At 40.0% G+C, this 14200-nt stretch overlaps 1 protein-coding gene across 1 annotated transcript in view; it reads right to left on the bottom strand.

Annotated features, from left to right (window-relative positions):
- Positions 1–14200, bottom strand: part of TMEM131 (transmembrane protein 131) — a 178213-nt gene that overhangs the window by 45327 nt on the left and 118686 nt on the right. Inside the window, exons 9-12 of the mRNA XM_069583900.1 lie at positions 9444–9594; positions 9296–9352; positions 8369–8430; positions 64–172 (exon numbers count right to left, since the gene is read on the bottom strand). Coding sequence (XP_069440001.1) covers positions 64–172; positions 8369–8430; positions 9296–9352; positions 9444–9594 — 379 coding nt within the window. The remainder of the gene's footprint in view (positions 1–63; positions 173–8368; positions 8431–9295; positions 9353–9443; positions 9595–14200) is intronic.

The raw sequence follows: 14200 nt of genomic DNA, 5'->3' as shown, positions 1-14200 counted from the left end.
AACACAGATGTCGTCTAAGTTATCAAAATAAGACCACTCTATTAGAAAAAGTTAAATACTTACCATCAAAACTAATACTTGCTACCTTGGTATATTTACTTTCTGAAGCTTTTAATGTAATTGGTTTAAAGTGTACAGTGATAGCATCATTTTGTGGTGTAGGTCGAACACTCTGCAAAGAGAAAAATTTACACTGCATTATTTTAGTTTAGTGGTCCAGTTTATACTGAAAAGTATACTGGAAAAGTGAAGCAGAATCAAAATCTGAAAAGTTTAAGTGGTCACTTTAAATGGAGTAGGCTAAATGATACAATCTCAATTTCACTGGACAGTCTTTATGAAATAAAATGATGACCAGAAGGAAAAATGTGTGATAGACAAGTGAGTATTAAAAACTCTAAAGTCAAACTAGGGCAATGAGTATAAATACATAATAAAGAAAAAAGGTATTTCTTTTCTAAATGAATGTCTAATTCACATCTAAGAAGAGAGGACCTTCAGGGTTTACAAGGGCTGAGGGGCTGAATGGTGAAGTGGATGGCAGGAATGTGCAACCTAAAACAGGTCAGAATGCTTTCAACTTAAAAGAGCTGAATTTAAAAGAGTTTGAATTTTCTATTAAAAAAGCTAGGCTTCCCAGGTGGCTCAGTGGTAAAGAATCGGCTTGCCAGTGCACAAGATTCAAGAAACACAGGTTCAATCCCTGCGTCAGAAAGATTCCCTGTGGTCTGCAGAAGAGTTGGAGATGACTTAGTGACTAAACAACAAATGTGCCTAAAGAGAAAGAAGGACAGTCCTTCGAAGGCACAAGAAGCATCTTAGGAGAGCGAGAGGAAATGCTCCCCTGCACCGTTTCAATCACAGGGAACAAAGTTGGTTACCTACAGAGAGATGGCAGATACTGCTTCCTAGTTCCAGCTAGCCCCTCCCATTGCTGGTTAGTGACTCAGCTGTCAGGGTGTCTTTACTGGGCCTGGGATGACGGTCCTCAGGAGGACCCTGTGGTTTTCTGTGCTGGAAATCTTAATTGGCTTAGCTCTTGGCTGCAGGCTTTCCCAGCATTTTATCTATCTTTTTTCTTCTTTGAGAACTCTTACTTTGCTTCTGAATCTCTAATGGGGGGATGGGGGGGGCTGATGGGTTCATATCAATATATTTGCTATCAATAATCCTGCTGTTATTAGCAGTCATTTAAAAGTATGAATCTTTTCCTTCCTTGAAGGGTATGCATGTGTATATATATTGATATGTATTTTTAACAGTTAAACAAAGCAGCCTGACTATAAGGTAACTGGAGAAAGTTCATTTGGTTTCATCATACTATGCTACTGTATTTTTTCTTAAGGAAAGGAAAGCAGTACAGAAACCCAGAGTGATGAGTTTACAACAAAAGGATTTTAACTATTTAACCTGCAGTGTAAATTTCTGTAGGCTGCAATTTACTCTGGGCCATGTTTCTTCCACCTGTAGAATCGTAGGGGACTGGATTAGGTATTTTCTAAGCTTCCATCAGGGGCTTCCCTGGTGGTTCAGTGGTAAAGAATCCACTTGCCAATGCAGCTGTAGGTTCAATTCCTGGGTCAGGAATATACCCTGGAGAAGAAAATGACAACCCACTCCAGTATTCCTGCCTGAGAAATCCACGCGGGGCTAGAGTCCACGGGGCAGCAAAAGAGTTGGACATGACTTAGCAACTAAACAACAACAAGGTTTTCATCTATCTAAAAAATGTGATTCTGTTAATTTTGCTGTTTTTCTTCAAATTAGTCATATTTATCCCAAGGTCAGGATTTATTTTGAGAGATGATCACGTAAAGCTTTGCAGTTTACAGAGGACACATTCGGTCCCTAATTCTTTCACTTGCTCTGTTGACTGTGATACAGCAGCAATGGAACCTTGACCATTTTCAAACACGCTTAAAGACTGTAAGCTGCGGTTCATCAGTAATAAGCATGAGCCCATGCCAGAAACAGCTAAGCAATGGTATTTCTTACATATAGTCACTGTTAAGTAGTAAGAACTTAGCTGATGATAAAAAATGTTTTTCTTATATGAAACACACTTTCAGACTTTCCTTACCAGAGGACAAGTTTATATCCATATTATTAATATTACCTCAATAGTAGTATTACTAATAGTAATATTATTTACACTAATAGTAAAATAATATTCAATTGACTCATGTTTTATACAAATGGTCTGAAGTGTTCACTTACTACCATTAAAAGAAAAAAATACCCCAATCAGTTAAAACCCGAAACAAAAACAAAGCAAAATAAATGAAAGACTTAAAACAGTTGGCTCATTCTGGTGGCTTTAAATGAAAAGTAATAAATAATCAGAAACTTGTAATAAGCATATTTATACTAACGATATATTTCAGCATCAGTCACTAACTGTTGTTTACTTAAAGATAATTGAGAAGCGGAAAAAATGTGGCAAGATTCCCAGGAAAGGCAGCCTGCACAGGCTCTAAATTTAGTTCCAGTCTTTCTCACGACATTCATACCCAACTATGCTCAGTAAGTCTCAAGTGAGACACCAGGCTCAGGACATTCTGAAACGACTCAGCTGCTTTAAGCAAGCAAAAATAACAATAATAATAATAACCTTCTGGTGTACAGTGATTGTATTTTCAACAGTAGGTGCACAGATTTTCTAAGACTTATGTCAAGCTGACAGAGATAAATTTAAGGGCACCTGTGATTTCTTATTAATTAGCAAGGAAATGTCATACAAAGGTGTTTTAAGACACCTCAAGCAAACCTGCTCCATTATTTATATAGCATTAATGTTTTATAAATGTTGAGGAAACCTTTATTTTCAAAGTTGCACCACAGACAAGCTGAGTCAGGAAGGCTTGAACCTGGGTGTCTTGCTTACTGATGGTGAGGAGCTTATATCAGGAACTGCTTACTATAGTGTGTGTGTGTGGTCAGTCATGTCAGACTCTTTGTGACCCCGTGGACTGTAGCCCATCAGAATCCTCTGTCCACGGGATTCTCCAGGCAAGAGTACTGGAGTGGGCTGCCATTTCCTTCTCCAGGGGGTCTTCCCAACCCACATCTCCTGCACTGGCAGGTGGAATCTTTACCACTGCACCACCTGGGAAGTAGTCTTATATCTTGAAAAATGAAGAGACACTGAATTCCCTGAAGGGAAGGAGGCAGGGACCTTTCTAATATGCACCAGTCTGTAGGTCTGGCATACTACAGAAAAACGTTGGGAAGCTCTCTTAATACTCAGTTTCCATGGCAGACGGGTTCATCCCCTGGCTGATAAGGCAAGAAGTCCAAGCTATCATCATCTCTCAAGTGGACCACTGCAATAGATTTTTAACCTTCTTCAGTTCATTCTCTAAAAAGCAGCTACAGTGACTTTAATAACACATAGATCAAATGATATCACACCCTTGCTTAAAGTTCCGTAATTTTCCATTGCCCTTATAGTAAAACTAAAACCCCTCCCAAGAGTCCAGGAAACCCTGCTCGACCCTCCAGCCCGTCTTTTGTATCTGAGCCCAGTGAGTTTCAACATTTACAGCAGCCCCTCAGGTCTTTGCACTTGCTCATCCCTGTGATGGAACACTTGTCCACCAGCTCTGCTTTCCTTACAGGTGCCTGCTTTCTCATTCTTCAGTTATTACCTCAAATGTCAGCTCCTCAGAGACAGCGCTACCTAAACCAACTCCTTCCTTAACTTACACGCCATTCAGTTTATTTCTCAGTTTACAATAATGTTGCATACCTGTCTGTCTGTCTCCCAGCTAAAAAAAGATGAGCTCAGTAAGGGCAAGACCTTGGTTCTCTGCGTCCCTGCTGTATCCTCAGCACTCAGCACAGAAGCTGGCATACAGCTGATACTTACTGAATATTTACTGAATGAGTGGATGAGGGAATGAATGAATGAATGAGGAAACAAATCTACCAAAACACAAGCAAGAGTATAGGCTTCAGGTGTTAGAAGAAAACATATATAGGCAGGCACAGATGTAGATCTAGGACATAAACCAATAGGTTTTTAATAGGAATACTGAATACAGAATTAAAATGACGCAGTCATAAAAACTTGATTGATGAGCATACCTAGTATACTTTCATGTAACTTTTGCATTCAGTATGCCAGCACATTTGGAAAACTCAGCAGTGGCCACAGGACTGGAAAAGGTCAGTTTTCATTCCAATCCCAAAGAAAGGCAATGCCAAAGAATGCTCAAACTACCACACAATTGCACTCATCTCACATGCTGGCAAAGCAATGCTCAAAATTCTCCAAGCCAGGCTTCAACAGTATATGAACCGTGAACTTCCAGATGTTCAAGCTGGTTTTAGAAAAGGCAGATGATTGCCAACATCTGTTGGATCATCAAAAAGAGAGTTCCAAAAAAAACCATCTGCTTTATTGACTACGCCAAAGCCTTTGTGTGGATCACAACAAACTCTGGAAAATTCCTAAACAGATGGGAATACCAGACCACCTGACCTGCCTCCTAAGAAATCTGAATGCAGGTCAAGAAGCAACAGTTAGAACTGGACATGGAACAACTGACTGGTTCCAAACTGGGAAAGGAGTACGTCTATTGTCACCCTGCTTATTTAACTTATATGCAGAGTACATCATGAGAAACGCTGAGCTGGAAGAAGCACAAGCTGGAATCAAGATTGCTGGGAGAAATATCAATAACCTCAGATACGCAGATGATACTGCCCTTACGGCAGAAAGCAAAGGAGAACTTAAGAGCCTCTTGATCAAAGTGAAAGAGAGGAGTTAAAAAGTAGGCTTAAAACTCAACATTCAGAAAACTAAGATCATGGTATCTAGTCTCATCACTTTATGGCAAATAGATGGGAAAACAATGGAAACACTGACAGACTTTATTTTTTAGATCACTGCAGATGGTGACTGCAGCCAAGACATTAAAAGACGCTTACTCCTTGGAAGAAAAGTTATGACCAACCTAGACAGCATAATAAAAAGCAGAGACATTACTTTGCCAACAAAGGTCCATCTAGTCAAAGCTACGGTTTTTCCAGTGGTCACGGACGGATGTGAGAGTTGGACTATAAAGAAAGCTGAAAGCCAAAGAATTGATGCTTTTGAATTGTGTTGTTGGAGAAGACTCTTGAGAGTCCCTTGGACTGCATGGAGAGCCAACTAGTCAATCAGTCAACCAGTCAATGTTTAAAGGAAATCAGTCCTGAATATTCACTGGAAGGACTGATGCTGAAGCTAAAACTCCCAATACTTTGGCCACCTGATGCAAAAATTGATTCACTGGAAAAGACCCAGATGCTAGGAAAGATTGAAGGCATGAGGAGAAGGGGACGACAGAGAATGAGATGGTTGGATGGCATTACTGATTCAAAGGACATGAATTTGAGCAAGCTTTGGGAGTTTGTGATGGACAGGGAAGCCTGGCGTGCTGCAGTCCACGGGGTCGCAAAGAGTTGGACACAACTGAATGAACTGAACTTTTGCATTTAAATAGCTGAATTCAGTTACTTTAAAAGGTCGGACTCATTTTCCCTATTTGGAAAAGAAGGACCTGTGTATCTTACAGGAGAGTTGCATCAAAAGATAATCCATGTAAAGAACTTAGCACAAAGCCTAACTCATGGTGAGAGAAAAAATGTTCACTTACAATGTATTCTAAAACTCCTTAATAAAAAAGTAGGAACGTGGGCCTATTTATACTTATTCTTTTACCATTTGAGCTACCAGGGAAGCTCCCAAGCCTGTACAGATGGAGACAGGACTTCAGGCCTGAAATCTGCCCAACAGGCATGAGAACTCCTGCTCTGTGCAAGACAATCCACAGGATCAAAGAAACCAGTAAGAGATATACAGCAGGCAGAACACACACAAAATAATAATTATCTGATGCCTCAAACTGAGGCAACACAGGCCATCCACCCACAGCCTAGAGTCTGACCTATACGCATGTGCACGACTGACTTTAAAGGGGACTCCTAGCATGAAGCCAGATGGTGAGTTTCAGGAGGTTCTCCAGAGGCCAGGCCTCTAGCATGTGGGCAGGAAAGGGAGGTATGTGCACAGCATCACCATGTGGTAACTGCGGTCCTTGCTGTCAGTCGGGCTCCAGAAGCAGGTTGTAGTCAAAGCAACCTGGATAGACTGAGCGGAAAGAGTCACACCCCATGACGGAGGAAACTCTGATACACTGAACTGGAAAAGTCTGAACAAAAAGAATCACAACTCCGAGTATAAAGTGAGACTCTGAAATGTTATAATAGAGTGGTGATTCTTAGGCCTTTTCATTTCACTGGTAAAACCCAAAATGTGTGACTGTGTGTGTAAGGAAGTCTAACTTTATTTTTGCAAATGTGAGGATGTTGGGGATGAGGGGAAAAAGGAGAAATTCCTACTCTCTTCTACCTTTATTCATAAAACAAAGGGTAGTTTAATGTTCAACCAAAAAATAATAGAGGAATTTAACAAAACCAAAGCTTGGTCCTCTGAAAGGGTCAACAAAACTGACAAACCTTTAGTGAAGACTGACTGAAAATTTTTTTTAAATAGAGAGGAGACTACAATTGCTAAAATCAAGAATGGAAGATGGACCATTACTATCTACCTCACAGAAACTAAAAGTATTACAAGCAAACACTGAACAATGGTATGCCAACAAATTAGGTAACTTAGATGAAATGAAAAAATTCCTAGAAAGACAGAAGCTACTGACCCTGGCTCCAGAAGAAATAGAAAATCTGAATAGGCCTATAGCAAGTAAAGAGACTGAATTAGTAATTTTAAAACATCCCATGAACAAAAGTTCAGGTCCAGACGACTTCACTGGTGAATTCTACCAAATATTTAAAGAAGAATTAGCACCAATCCTTCGCAAACTCTCCCCAAAAACAGAAGAGGAAAGAATACTTTCCCACTCATTCTATTAAAAAAACAAAATCCAAACAATTCTCTCCAACTATGTATTACCTTTATTTATAAAACAACAAATATTTTAATGTCAAAGTAAGAATATTATCTTAGAATGGTCCTTATCCAGAAAGGGTGTTCACAACTTCATGTTAATTATGTTAACATATACACACACTCATATTTTTATAAACATTCACATTGCTCATTTTTCTATAGACTCGTGAAAACTTCAAGACAGATTAAAGAGCCAAAACTAATCCCTAACCTCTCAATATAGCAACAATAGTCAGCACTGTTTGTTTTTTAAAGAAAAATAGATTATCAGGATGGCAGGGTCAAAGGAGCTGTTCCTTGTCATCTATGGAAGACCTCCCTGAGGCAGGGAGCAGGGGCATGACCCCAGTATACGTAGCAGGCCTAACACTGGAGTGGCAGGAGCCTCAGGCTGGGGCAGTTTCAGCTCCACTGTATCCTAGGGGAAGCTCCTTACAGACTCCATTCCCCTAACTCACTCCCAAGTCTCCTACCAAGCAAGAAATACTAGGTCATATGTCTGACAAAACTCTCCCAGTAAGCAAGGTCACTGTGCATTAAAATGTGGCTGCCTGGGGTGACCATCTCTCCTATTACTTGGGGTTTGTATACCCTCTTCTCCTTGGTCTCTAACCACCAGTTGGTGGAAAATTCTGGGTTTGGGTGGAAATGGACAATGGTCTCTAAGTCTCAAAGCCCATCTGATCTATCTCACTTTTATCAGAGTTCTCTGAATATACGTTTTCTGACACCAACCAGCACAGGTTATAATAAAAAGATGCTTTCCTCTTCCATTATTCTCTGTGTAACTTGGGGACCTCAGCTCAGGTGAGGTCATGGGCTAAAGCAAAATCTGGATACTCTAGCTCCCTCAAACCACCGCATGGCACGCCAATTCTACTACAAGGCATCAAAGTCATTTGTTCCACGCGTATGCGTGAGACAGTGAGAGGACCTGGTTCCAGGGTGCTACCGAGGATAACTATGGCAGATGCTAGTCAGAAGGGGCCCCTGTGTCACGGGTTAACAGCACTCGACCACTACCTATCACATTTCTCTGCTTCCTGATTTCTCCTTCCAACTCATCTGAATCATATATCTCTTTTTTTACTTAACCATACCTTAAGTCTAAAAACCTAATTTTCTTTATACACAGCACACAGATCCTAGGATTCATCAGAATCCACAGGTCTAAATAGGAACCTCATGAACTCTAGTTCAGAGTCCTTGGAGAAGACTGTTCACATGCCCTTCTCATCCTTCAAATCTGATCAGACAGGCAGAACAGGTTTCCTATACTCTATTTTGAACCAAAGTGTCACCAGGTCACCACAAAATAGATATCCTTTAGAGCAGAAGTTTATTTTATAACTTTGTTATAAGTTTAAAAACAAAGAATATGCAAATTAGGAAAAAATATAAGCAAAAACTTACTGTTATTGGTACATCTTTTGTTCCTGAATTTAATAAATGAAGATTTAAAACTTTTGGTAGATCTGTTAAAATTGAGGAAAAGAAACATTCTTAAAGTGGTATGTTTTCTATAACAAGTTAGAAACTTTCTCTTATATCAGTTTAAATATATTTTAGAATGTGAAGTAGAATGACAAGCACATTCCTAGACAGGAACTGCCTTACTTTTAAGGACAGTGAGTACTATAAGAAGTAAACAATCAGATCAAAAAAACAAATTGACATAATCATCAATCTTTTAGTTTTCCAGCAAAGCACAATGAAGCAATTCAATAAAGTACAATATGAAATTATTATATTAAAACCAAATCTAACCTTCAAGAATGGGTCTTCAATCGTAAACAACCAAATTTCAATTACATATGGCCCCACAGGAGGAAGCCTGTAATTACATGCCTTCTTTTTTTAATAAATCCTTTTTGGTCATTTTCAGTTTTAGAATTTGAATTCGTTCTCTGACCTCAGGGATTGATTTCTAACATTACATTATTATAATGCAACTGAATTAATCCATATCTAAACAAAAATTCAGAAGTAAATCTTTTTATTTCCTTTATTTTACAATTAAAAGATTTAGCATAACTACATAAGTGAGAAACTGGATTAAGAAACTACTTTCTGCCTCAATCTTCCGTTTAGAAGACTTGACTTAAGTTATCCATGACACTGTTTTCCTATCTGGTAAGCAATGGCATCCCTCAGAAGAATGGGGTGTAAACCCCTAAGGGCTCTGACTTCCCAGAAGAAGACTTCTACAAGATCATGTAATACACTGAGAAATAACTTTCAAAGCTGAACTAACTACAGAGGAGTTAAAGGAGAGCCATTTAGCGATGAATACAGGGATTTTTTAAAAAGACTTATAATGACACTATCTCTTTTTTTTACCTTGTGTTCGCAGTGTGCCAAAATCTAACATTTCAGTTGAGGAATAAATTCCAGGGGCTTGGAAAAAAGAAGAGTAAACAATTATATTTCATTTTGCCAGAGTAAGATGTGCTGAAGACAAACTATGCTCCTTTAGTCATCCACTCACCTGTTGTAACTTCCACTTCAACCGGAAGGATGATAAACTCTGTGCTGTCTGAAGCATTTGTCTTTATTCTTATGAATGCTGTGTGATTATCTGCTTCTCTAGATGAAAAACTGGCTCTCATCACTCCCTTGGTTTCATAAGGAGGAATTTCCTGACAAGTTAACAGACCAGAATGTAGCAAAACCACTACAGTTACTGAATAAGATGACATCACCCAGAAGATGCATTATTATTTTATATAGAAAAAAATACTGCCAATTAAACAAACACATTCATTTCACTGGTTATACTGCACAGTCCAATTTTGGAGGATAAATGATAAAAACATGTGTATCATAAAATTGATGAAGTTTGGTATATAAAATTGAGCAAAACAAAAAAGAGATAAAATTATATGAACACAAACTGTCAGCTGCAAAGTCACTGTTAAAAGGTAGAGTCCAACTTTTTTGCTGGATTGGTGTGCTTGTTTGGAGGATTTCAGTCCAAATCCTCTAAACAATAAACACATCACCATCAAAGAGAAACCACTTTTCTAGAAGTTCACAGGATTCTCTTTAAATGATAACTAAGGGAACACAGATTTGGCTCTCCTTTAGTTTAAAACATAACAGAACAAGCTTCCCACGCAAATCCACAGTTCAACAAATGTGTTCAGTAACGCTCTTAGCACGTAAGTAGCATAACTTTTCCAGTTCAGTCGCTCAGTCGTGTCCGACTCTTTGTGATCCCATGAATCGCAGCACACCAGGCCTCCCTGTCCATCACCATCTCCCGGAGTTCACTCAGACTCACGTCCATCGAGTCCGTGATGCCATCCAGCCATCTCATCCTCTGTCGTCCCCTTCTCCTCCTGCCCCCAATCCTTCCCAACATCAGAGTCTTTTCCAATGAGTCAACTCTTCCCATCAGGTGGCCGAAGTACTGGAGTTTCAGCTTTAGCATCATTCCTTCCAAAGAAATCCCAGGGTTATCTCCTTCAGAATGGACTGGTTGGATCTCCTTGCAGTCCAAGGGACTCTCAAGAGTCTTCTCCAACACCACAGTTCAAATGCATCAATTCTTCGGCGCTCAGCCTTCTTCACAGTCCAACTCTCACATCCATACATGACCACAGGAAAAACCATAGCCTTGACTAGACGGACATTTCTTGGCAAAGTAATGTCTCTGCTTTTGAATATACTATCTAGGTTGGTCATAACTTTCCTTCCAAGGAGTGTCTTCTAATTTCATGGCTGCAATCACCATCTGCAGTGATTTTGGGGCCCAAAAAAATAAAGTCTGACACTGTTTCCACTGTTTCCCCATCTATTTCCCATGAAGTGATGGGACCAGATGCCATGATCTTCGTTTTCTCAATGTTGAGCTTTAAGCCAACTTTTTCACTCTCCTCTTTCACTTTCATCAAGAGGCTTTCTAGCTCCTCTTCACTTTCTGCCATAAGGGTGGTGTCATCTGCATATCTGAGGTGATTGCTATTTCTCCTGGCAATCTTGATTCCAGCTTGTGTTTCTCCCAGTCCAGCGTTTCTCATGATGTACTCTGCATAGAAGTTAAATAAGCAGGGTGACACTATACAGCCTTGATGTACTCCTTTTCCTATTTGGAACCAGTCTGTTGTTCCATGTCCAGTTCTAACTGCTGCTTCCTGACCTGCATACAGATTTCTCAAGAGGCAGGTCAGGTGGTCTGATATTCCCATCTCTTTCAGAATTTTCCAGTTTATTGTGATCTACACAGTCAAAGGCTTTGGCATAGTCAATAAAGCAGAAATCAATGTTTTTTCTGGAACTCTCTTGCTTTTTCCATGATCCAGTGGATGTTGGCAATTTGATCTCTGGTTCCTCTGCCTTTTCTAAAACCAGCTTGAACATCAGGGAGTTCACGGTTCATGTATTGCTGAAGCCTGGCTTGGAGAATTTTGAGCATTACTTTACTAACACGTGAGATGAGTGCCATTGGGCGGTAGTTTGAGTATTCTTTGGCCTTGCCTTTCTTTGGAACTGGAATGAAAACTGACCTTTTCCAGTCCTGTGGCCACTGCTGAATTTTCCAAATTTGTTGGCATATTGAGTGCAGCACTTTCACAGCATCATCTTTCAGGATTTGAAATAGCTCAACTGGAACTCCATCACTTCCACTAGCTTTATTCATAGTGATGCTTTCTAAGGCCCACTTAACTTCACATTCCAGGATGTCTGGCTCTAGGTGATTGATCACACCATCGTAATTATCTGGGTCATGAAGATCTTTTTTGAACAGTTCTTCTGTGTATGCCTGCCACCTCTTCTTAATATCTTCTGCTTCTGTTAGGTCCAGACCATTTCTGTCCTTTATCGAGCCCATCTTTGCATGAAATGTTCCCTTGGTATCTCTAATTTTCTTGAAGAGACCTCTAGTGTTTCCCATTCTGTTCTTTTCCTCTATTTCTTTGCATTGATAACTGAGGAAGGCCTTCTTATCACTTCTTGCTATTCTTTGGAACTCTGCATTCAGATGCTTATATCTTTCCTTTTCTCCTTTGCTTTTCGCCTCTCTTCTTTTCACAGCTATTTGTAAGGCCTCCCCAGACAGCCACTTTGCTTTTTTGCATTTCTTTTCCATGAGGATGGTCTTGATCCCCGTTTCCTGTACAATGTCATGAACCTCATTCCATAGTTCATCAGGCACTCTATCAGATCTAGGCCCTTAAATCTGTTTCTCACTTCCACTGTATAATCATAAGGGATTTGATGTAGGTCATACCTGAATGGTCTAGCGGTTTTCCCTACTTTCTTCAATTTAAGACTGAATTTGGTAATAAGGAGTTCATGATCTGAGCCACAGTCAGCTCCTGGTCTTGTTTGTGTTGACTCTATACAGCTTCTCCATCTTTGGCTGCAAAGAATATAATCAATCTGATTTCGGTGTTGACCATCTGGTCATGTCCATGTGTAGAGTCTTCTCTTGTGTTGTTGGAAGAGGGTGTTTGCTATGACCAGTGCATTTTCTTGGCAAAACTCGATTAGTCTTTGCCCTGCTTCATTCCGCATTCCAAGGCCAAATTTGCCTGTTATTCCAGGTATTTCTTGACTTCCTACTTTTGCATTCCAGTCCCCTATAATGAAAAGGACATCTTTTTGGGGTGTTAGTTCTAAAAGGTCTCATAGGTCTTCATAAAACCGTTCAACTTCAGCTTTTTCAGCGTTACTGGTTGGGGCATAGACTTGGATAACTGTGATACTGAATGGTTTGCCTTTGAGACGAACAGAGATCATTCTGTCGTTTTTGAGATTGCATCCAAGTACTGCATTTCGGACTCGTTTGTTGACCATGATGGCTACTCCATTTCTTCTGAGGGATTCCTGCCCACAGTAGTAGGTTCGTAAAAACATCCATGTATACTAGAAGGAAGAGAATGCAGCATATACACTAGAAGGAAGAATCACTGGAAAAAAAATTTTTTGAGGTACAAATCTTTTCCTGGTTTTATAATAAACTGGCTTCACTGGGCAGAGTTCCAGAGTTTCTCTGCATACACCTTTTGGCATATCGTAGGAAATCCCTGTGGTTCAGAATGTATTGGTCTTCATTTGCCCCCATTCTCTTAACTTTCTAGACTCAAAGTAGAAAAGAGGTGACTGGAACCCTCTCGGGGCCATGAGAAACGGATCACCCACATCCTCATCTCCAGGAGCTGACTGGTCTCTGGGCTTTGCTCACTGAAACAGGCTGGGAGTGAGGTCAAGGCCAGCTGCCTTCTCTAGGCCAATCTTACTCTAGATTTGTAGGAATAAGAATCACTATTTTTTCTTGTAGCTGCTAAGAATATTAAAACAATTTTCCATGTCTGCTACATTACAGTTCTTAACTAGAAATCTGAATTCTCTAATGTTTATTGGAATCCACTTCAGCGTGTGTGCCAAGTTGCTTCAGTCATGTCCAACTCTTTGTGACTCTATGAACCGTATCTGCCAGGCTCCTCTGTCCATGGGATTCTCCAGGCAAAAATACTGGAGTGAGTTGCCATGTCCTCCTCCAGGGGATTTTCCCAACCCAGGGATTGAACCTGCGTTTCTTATGTCCCCTGCATTAGCAGGTGGGTTCTTTACCACTAGCGCCACCTGGGAAGCTCATCACAGTAAATTCTTAGTTCTTCTATTTAGAATTATAACACGAATTTAATACCTTATAATTAATTATATAAAGCATTGCTTTATACACAATTTCTCCTAAAGTTTTTTCAAACAAAATCATAATTTCAAGGCAAAACACTTTTGTGAAAGGATATCAAAAGGCTGTCCATTACATACCTTTCTATCAGCTAGAGCGTTTCTATGTCTTAGGAGTTAACTTAGTCACTGACAATTTGGTTTCTAAATGTGCAAGTTAACATCCTAAAAAATGTCCCCTGCACATCCCTTCCTTCCCTGGTTGAGACTGGTCAGATGACAGAAACAAGAGGCGGCGTGTTTTCAAATTAACAGAGCAATTAACAGAGAAACTTTGATCTTCAGAACTTATTCATGCGGTCAAGTCTACGTGTCTTCAATTATGGATAAGCAGTGATTTTAGCGACAAGCACTGCATACTCTATGCCTTTCCCTTCTCTGATTAAAGCTGAGTAGACAACATTAACGGAGAAGGCAATGGCACTCCACTCCAGTAATCTTGCCTAGAGAATCCTGTGGCCAGAGGAGCCTGGAGGGCTGCTGTCCATAGGGTCACACAGAGTTGGACACGACTGAAGCTACTTAGCACACGCGCATGCATTGGAG

Source organism: Ovis canadensis, chromosome 3 (genome assembly GCF_042477335.2).
Source record: "Ovis canadensis isolate MfBH-ARS-UI-01 breed Bighorn chromosome 3, ARS-UI_OviCan_v2, whole genome shotgun sequence".
Lineage (NCBI taxonomy): Eukaryota > Metazoa > Chordata > Mammalia > Artiodactyla > Bovidae > Ovis > Ovis canadensis.
The sequence above is the reverse complement of the archived record's forward strand: the minus strand, read 5'-3'. Positions and strand labels throughout refer to the sequence as shown.